Source organism: Manacus vitellinus, unplaced genomic scaffold (assembly GCF_001715985.3).
Source record: "Manacus vitellinus isolate BGI_N305 unplaced genomic scaffold, ASM171598v3 scaffold_41_pilon, whole genome shotgun sequence".
NCBI classification, from domain to species: domain Eukaryota; kingdom Metazoa; phylum Chordata; class Aves; order Passeriformes; family Pipridae; genus Manacus; species Manacus vitellinus.
The window spans coordinates 7,009,959-7,017,917 of record NW_021940545.1 but is presented as its reverse complement, the minus strand read 5'-3'; the positions used below and the strand labels follow the sequence as shown (position 1 = coordinate 7,017,917).

The window sequence follows — 7,959 nt, the reverse complement described above, 5'->3', positions numbered from 1 at the left end:
CCGGCCCCGTCCCGCCCCCGCGGGGCCTGGGCTGAGCGGCCCCGGCTCCGGAAGGACCTCACGACCCCCAGCCAGCTCCTTTGACAGTACTTTATTTGATTAGACTCAGTATTCTCTGTGTACACTGGAATGTGCTCTATTCCCTAGGCCAGGATCATATGGGGTTACAAAAAGGGGAGATCTCAGCTCGGTTTAAATATCACCCTCCAACGAATGTAAGAAAAAAAAAGCTCCTCGGATGCTTGAACTAGCCTCGACTCCATTTTAAAAATCATACAGACAAGCAGCTCTGGAACAGGACCAGGTTACTGGGATTCATTGCCTACTTTGCTAGGGAGGAGAGTTTGCCCTCCCAGGACAGGACCAGGGTTGATTTCTCTCTCAAGTGCTGCCAGCAGAGGAGAGACCACGGACTTCTTTGGCAGAGGACCCCAGGGGCCCATGACAGGCTGGCTGTCTCTCACAGAGCACAGTACATGCACTTCTAGGGCCTTTGCCTTCCACACTCAGGCCCTCCGGCCAGAGGTGAGGTGTGCCTGGGGGCAGGTGACACTTGTGACAGGCCCCAGCCACACAGGTGAGATGAGTTGTGAGGGGAGCACAGGTCTGTGAGATGAGGCAAATAATGCTGGTGAGGCAGTGGGGAGAGGAACAGCTCAGATCAGCCCCCATGTTTCCTGGAAAACAGCATTTCCTTCTCCCCCCCTGCCAGCGCTGAACAAACACTGGTTTGGGACATGTTCTGACCAGCAGGCAGTTACCCGGGTTCAGCTCCTTTCACCCAGGCAGAAAAAGCCTTCTGCCTCCCCAGATACCAAAAGGGCCTTGCAAAGGACATGCAGCTGGTTCTAACCTAACTAAACCTCCTCCAAAGCCTGGCCCAAGAGCAGCTGTGGCAGACAGCGAGGACACAGTCCCCTATAGAAGCTCTCCCCCTGCAGCAGGAGCCAGAGCACCTGGAGCTGAGCCATCGCAGCACAGCAGGGCTCAAGGAATGGCAGTAACCTTGTGGGGCAAAAGGACCAAAGCCCCTGGTCCCTCTTACCCACCCTGTGCCCCTGCTACGATCCCCCCACCTCTGAGGCCAAGGGCAACTTGCTCAGCTTCCACCAGATGGAAGGGTCCGGAGCAGCAGGCGGCCCCACACACGTTCTCTCAGTGCCTGCTTTCCTCAGTGGAAACGAGAGCTGGAGGACGAGGAGAAATCAAAATGTAAGCACCAACAACGGAACAGCATGTGACGCTTTGGGAGGGTAGGGAACGATGTCTGGTCGGCTCTGGGGCTGAGCTCCGGGCGTCGCCAGGGGAGGAGGGAACACATCAAAGTCAGGCTCTCTGCGGAGATCTTGCTTTTCTGCCGGCCGGTAAAAATCTGCCAAAGAAATTTGTGGCCTTTCCCCCCACGAGCACGTCAATTCTCTTCCAAAAATGTCTGTGACCCAGGAACGCTGCAGATGGCAGACGGAGCCACATGTCCTAGCAGAGGGGGCTGCGGCGTTCCCAACATTCAGAATAAACGTCGGTCTCTTTTTTTTGTTTTAATTTAAAAAATTTCTTCCTTTGCACTTCCCCACGTCTAGCATTACAGGATTTCGTACTTGTCCACCAGGAAGGTGGTTTCAGTGGAAAACCTTACAGGGCTGTTCCCGTCTACCTGGGTCACTTTGGTAACCTGTGGAGACAACAGGCAGTGTTAGCTCAGCATCGAACCCCGCTCCCCACCACAGTGATGCTGTGTTTCCCAAAGCTGGAATGGTCATGAGGGGAGAACTGACCCGGCACCTTTGAACCACAACTCAGCCCTGAAACAAAGATCTTTGTTCCCAGGAAACCTGAAAGAGTGATCTTCTGTGGTAACTGTGTCTCCACTGAGGAGTGAAACGGCAGCTGCTGGCTACACTTCAGTGGGGGCAGACAGTCATATGCTGAGCAGTGTTTTGGCTCCAAGGCTGATGGATTCTCTAATGAACTCTGAGGGGAATTAATGATTCCTCAGAGGCATGAAGGCACAACTGAAACTGCAGGCAAGCTCTGGGAGGTGTCAGCTGCCAGTGCTGTCTGCTGGCACTCCCAAATCCAGTTATCTCAGTAGCAAGTAAATGTCAACCCCTCAGCCATGGCCAGTGGGACAGCAATGCCTCGCTGCAGCATGGCCAGTGTCAGTCAGACAGGGACTGAGGCAAGAGTGACATCACACCTGTGGAGCACCGGCAGTGACCATACCTGTATGTTGCAATAGTTCTTTTTGGAAACGAAGGCGACTTGCACCGGGAAGAAGTCGTTTGGCTGCCCTGCTATGCTGAACTCCAGGCTGCCACTCTTGTTTTTGGCATCTATCACTGGCAGGCACCACTCGAGGAGGTTTCTCCGGCTGTCGTGGCGATACTCGCCATCAATCTCCCCAATCACTGGGGTGCCGACACCAGACCTAGAGCAGGCAACGAGAAGTGAAAATAACTTCCCTGCATGGAGCTAAGAAAGTGCCTGTCAGCTTGACCAGATCCACAAACCAGGGAGGAGAAGGAGGTGGACTTGTTAGTGCTGCTCGGACAAGGAATGTTACTTACGGCAAGGGGATGGTGATGATCACATCATTCAGCTCTAGGCTCTCCTCTTGCAACTCATATTCAATGTTGACATCACAACTGTTCCCGCTCTCTGAGGGCCAGCAGTTAACTGTGGGTACAGAGACAGTGTGTGAACCACACAGGCCTTCCACATGAAGTAGGCTTTCACTTCGAAATGCCCAGCCAAGTCATCCCCTAGAAATTCTGACTTTAAGAAAAGCTCTGTTTTCTTTGAGAGCATTACAAAAAATGCACACTGCTGAGGGCAGGCACTATCCACTGGATACATACAGGATCTCCAATGTCTCACACTGTGCCATGCTCCAGGCAGCCCAGCTGCCGCAAGGTGGATACAAACAAGCAGCCCACAGACAAACATCAGCCTCTTCCACCCGAGCTCCCAGACTCGCACTCACTCGTCAATGGAATGAAAGACTCTTCCGTGGTCTGCAACCTCCACTTCAGCACGCCCACGTCGCTGTTAATAGGGAATGACTTCTCTGGGTTCTTCAAACCAATCTGTGACTCTGTAGTGAAGAGCTTTTTGTCCACATTTGGGTGAGTCTGAAAGAAGAACACATGTCCAGGCTGTAGGTAGGCCCAAGGACAGAACTGTAGGTAATGCAGGTTCTACCAGGACAGGCCTACACAGAGTGTTTTTCTTGACAAAACACACATCAGGCTTGCTCCTGGCTCAGAAGTCCATCTGGAGCACACCTGCTTATCAACTTGGGATTCCTTCCAGGAAAGGCTGATCTGACAAGAAGGATCCACACCACTGCCATTCTTACGTGTCACTGCACCAGAGACTCTAGCAATACATGCCCTGGACTGGTACTTACAAAACAACTTAACTCCTCAAATCCTAAAGAACATACTGAAGGTCCACAGCACACATTTCTCTTGAAGAAAAATCAACCTAGTGCTGCTGGGAAAAACAGTATGAAACCACACTACTATGACCTCCCTCAGCAACCTTAACGCACGTATGTGTCAGGAGCCAAACTCCATTTAAACACACGCTTCCCAACTGTGAGCACGAGCAGCTTTTTGGAAGCAGAGGCTTTCTGCAAATCACTGTTAAGTTCCACTAGAAAAACAGGAGTCAGCACAGGGTTTGGCCTCATCTTCCACTCAAAGCACTGTTAGACACTCGCTCATGGGATGTGCTGGAAGTGGATTTGCAGTCAGTGATGTAGGGACAAGCCCCTGGCAAGGGGTGAGCCAGAGTGTGTCAAAGCAACACCACCTCCAGGGATCAATATGGTCATACAGAAAAAGGGAAGGACAAATCTCCCAAGAACCTTCTGAGCTGCTACTATTGACTGTGATCAAGTGCTCCAGGAATCATCCCAGGTACAGCAGTGACAGGACAAGCAACCTCAGGAAGAAATGGCTCCAGAGAGAATAAATTCATTCCCCATTGGCACAGAAGTTTGTTCACCTACTCCCAGTCCACAGCTGCAACTGACATCACACAAACAGGCACCAAGCAACACACTAGGCTGCTGCAAAGTCCAAGTGAGGTCACCCAGCATGCCAATGTGCACTGCTGGGCAGATAAGGCTCCAACGACAGGATGGCGAGCACCGAGACTGCATTTCTCTAGTGAACTTCAATCCTTTGAGCATGACTGGCCCTGCACTGAGTACTCCCATTTCCAATGCATTTGCTGAGAAAGCTTGGATGAGAACACAGGACAGTAACATGCTCAAATATTTCCAATTTTTTTTTCCCCTGGAAAACAACAAAAGCACGTTCAACAGCAGAGGATTCCAGATAGGCTTTACCTGCAGCTGCACTCCCCTCTTGTCTTCGTTTTCTACATGCAGGCGAATCCGTGCAAACTTTTCATCAGAGATGTGCAGCATGATCATGCCATGCAGCTCCATGTTCTGCAACCCTCCGTCGCGGCCGCAAGTCAAGGAGATTTTCTCCTCTATTTTCATGTGCACACTAGACAGACAGAGAAAAAGCTCAAGTCCTACACTCATCTCCCAGGCAGCAGAGAGATCAGTGCTCAGGAAGGACAGGCTGTGCGTACTGAGCAAGAGCTCCTGAACAGAACAGCATGGCCAGCACCATGGGGGCTAATGCTGCTCCGGCAGGTGAATCCAGGGATACGGGTCTGCAAGGGATGGGACCCCAGTTAAACGGCACTGATGCAGCATCTCGACATGGTGGTCACTCAAATCCCCTCTGCCAGGCCACAGCACTCCAGGCACTAAAAGGTTCTGAACTGCTGCATGTAAAATGAAGCGTGAATGCCTCCATCCTGAGTGGCAATGAGGCAGGGAAACAGGGAAAACAGCGGCTATTTGAAGGCAAAAGGCACAGAAAATTCCCAACCTCAGCTCAGCAATGGATGGACATCCCATTTTAGTTAGGAAGATGCCTAACCAAACTAGCTATTTACTTTCTTGCTGCCATACTTTCCCAGATTTTGCCCACCAACTGTTATAGTTACAAGGTAAGGGAGCACAGGAAAAAGCCTAAAAGGAACAGGAAGGCTCTCTCCCAGGGCCACACACAGGGAGAGCTGTGAGGAGACCACTTCCAAAGCAAGGGCAGCACTCACCTCTCCATGTTAACAGGAGGAGTGAGAACTTTGGCTGCTTCCACAGAGCGCTTGCCTACGGAAGTCATGATATTTTCTCCTTCTGATTTCAGCTTGTCCACAAAGTTGTCCACCTCCTTCCCCTTAGCGCCGAGCTTCAAGGCTTTACTGGGACCTGAAGGTCTAAACAGAGGTCAAGTCAGCTCACTGCAACAGGTTCCTCCTTCCTGGTTATCTTTAAGTACTATAACTTGACTATCCCAACACCACACCATTCACTTTGGCACCCTTTATTGGAGACAACACGCACAGCACTATTGTCTTACGTGTCAGGTGCTAAGCTATAATTTAGATCTGGATTCTGTTCTGTGTATTACCAGGAGTTGGGACCTCTTTTTCTCACACAAAATGGGAAGCTCATTGCTCATCCAAGATTCCAGGGAGACTACAAAGGGTGTTACTATGGTATATGGCACAAATGCTCCTCAATAGTTACACAGATGAGGAACCTACGTTAGAACTTCTCTTTGGGCACATAGTTTGAGCCACCGCTGGCTCCAGAGAACATTTGCCACCTGCTGTCCCCCTACCTGGCTGGTGCTGGTGCCACTTTGGGCTTCTCGGTCTCAATGATGGTCTCTGTGATCATTGCTGCCGTCGTGCCCCCAGACACGGCCGAGCTGCCGAAGCCCCCAAACCCGGGTGCCTTCTTGCCGTGTCTCTCCGCATCCCTCCTGGCCTGCTGCAGCTCCTTCGCTTTACGACGCATCTCAGCTTTTGCTTCGCGTTCCTGCGTCTGAAAGAAGAGACAGGAGACTGATGGAGCTTTGCAACCTCAACTTCAGCCTGCACAGGAACTAAATGCAGTTGCCCACAAACCCCTTGCCAACAAAAACAAAACAAGATACAGGTTTAGACAGATACAGAATACAAGTTTACAGAAAAGCTAAATAACTGCATGGCCCTACCAAAGTGGAAGAACACCTCTGTATAGCAAAAGCAGCATTTCCCAGACATGGCACCTTGTGCCAAGCTCGCAGGTGTCCGTGCTCACCTCTCGGACTGCCCGGAACACCTTTTCCTCATGCGAGTCCATCTCAGTGAAGGTCCGAATTTGTGCCAGATTTACGTTCTCGCGGTAGCCCAGGGCGACGATTTCATCAAATGCAAAGATCAGGTCAAAGCAGTGTTCAGAGATCTCATTCTCCTCCAGAGCTCGACAGTATTCAGGGATCTAGTAGGAGAACACATTTTAAAGGAGTACCCACAGAGACTACTGTGTAAACACTTTCCTTCTACCATCCCAGAGGTCACAGCTGTGCTGACCCTCCCAACCCCAGTGCACTCTTCCGCTGCTGCAGGTACCATTAAGCTGTTGATAAACAAGATGAAGTTTTGCCATTATTAGTTTTTCCACACTAAAATCCTTATAGAACCTCTCAGCTTCCTTGTAACACTAACTCAGAGGAGCCCAACTGCATGCTAGGGCCAGCAGATTTCCTGAAAATAGTTTGATTGTATGAAGACACGAATTTGCTTCTTCAGGATCCCTGCAAAGCAACCTGCACTTGTAACATCATGTTACTTTTTGAAGTAATATGAGCCTTAGGCTAATTTATGCTAAATTACGATCAGCACTTTGGTCTCATCAACTGAACTACAACTGAGGATTTCTTATGGTAAGTTCAAAACTACCAACAAAACTTCAGAGCTTTCTTCCTAGTCAGGAAGGGAAGCTCTGTAACACCACGCTGCCAGGTAGAGGCAGGCAGTGCTCCAGCACAAGCTCAGAAACAGGTGCCCCACAACGGCGCTGTTCCAGGCTACAGCCACATCACCGAGTGACAGATCCTTACCACTCTAGAGAACAGCCGGAGTGTTTCCAGGTCTTCCAGGATGTTGCTGTTCTTGGTCGTGATCAGCACCATGTAGAGCTTCTCCATGGGCTGGTAGACGTACCGCACGCTCTCTGTCTCCACGAACGTGTGCTGCTTGCCCGTGTTCATCAGCTTTGGGAACGCCGCCAGCAGCCCCTCGATGCGGGTGCGGGTCATCTCCACGAACTGCCGGGACACGATGGCCTTCCCCGCCTTCGTGCATACGGCGGCTGCCAACAGCACCTGGGCGAGCGGAGCGGGTGAGCCTGGCCCACAGAAAGGATCACTTCCCACCACACCTTACCTGCATGCACTCAGAATGTGATTTTATGTCTTTTTCTGTGACCGGGAACTGAATTATGCCAAGAGCAGAGACACCTCTGTTTTTCTCTCTCTCTCTCTCCCCATTCCATGTTCTGTCCCTACATTAACCTCAGAGCTCTCCCTGCTTCTGTCAGGCAAATGAACCCGTTCCTGATTCCACACACACACAGGTGTAACAACCCGCAGGAGCGTCAGGGGAGGCTCCAGGAGATGGACTTTTCCATCAGGCTGCCCCAGCTTACTACACACAGGAACGCTGTGAAATGTGACATCTCTCCCAGTGCCACACGCACAGCACAGCCAGGCTGATGCAGCCCTGGTTATCACCACAGGCCTCAGGTGCCTCCCGGGCAGCTCGCAAGCGTTATCACTCGCCAGCTGCACTTTGTCTTCCTTCTCTCTATCTGCCCAGACTTCCTCCCGACATTTCCCTCTCACAGATCAGTTTCTTAATTACCTTTGTCAGAATAACGCTGTTTTGCACTTCAGAGCTTTTAAATCCCCAAACGGACAGAAAGTACCCGAAACCCTCCAACACGGCATCACTGGTCCCTGCCGCAGGCGGAGCCGTGCGCGGGGGGTCTGTGCTGATTCCCACACCGCYGCCACGGGGAAAAGGAGCCGGAGCAGCCCC

At 51.3% G+C, this 7,959-nt stretch overlaps 1 protein-coding gene across 1 annotated transcript; it reads right to left on the bottom strand.

Moving 5' to 3' along the window:
* Positions 1–76: 76 nt before the first annotated feature.
* On the bottom strand, positions 77–7,268 carry ARCN1 (archain 1). Its single transcript, XM_018078681.2, has 9 exons — positions 6,981–7,268; positions 6,179–6,358; positions 5,715–5,920; positions 5,146–5,307; positions 4,358–4,523; positions 2,984–3,131; positions 2,568–2,676; positions 2,224–2,428; positions 77–1,672 (listed from the first exon to the last, which is right to left on the bottom strand). The coding sequence occupies exons 1-9, from the start codon at positions 7,176–7,178 to the stop codon at positions 1,583–1,585; spliced, it is 1,464 nt and encodes a 487-aa protein (XP_017934170.1). The 5' UTR covers positions 7,179–7,268; the 3' UTR covers positions 77–1,582.
* Between the last annotated feature and the right edge of the window lie 691 nt (positions 7,269–7,959).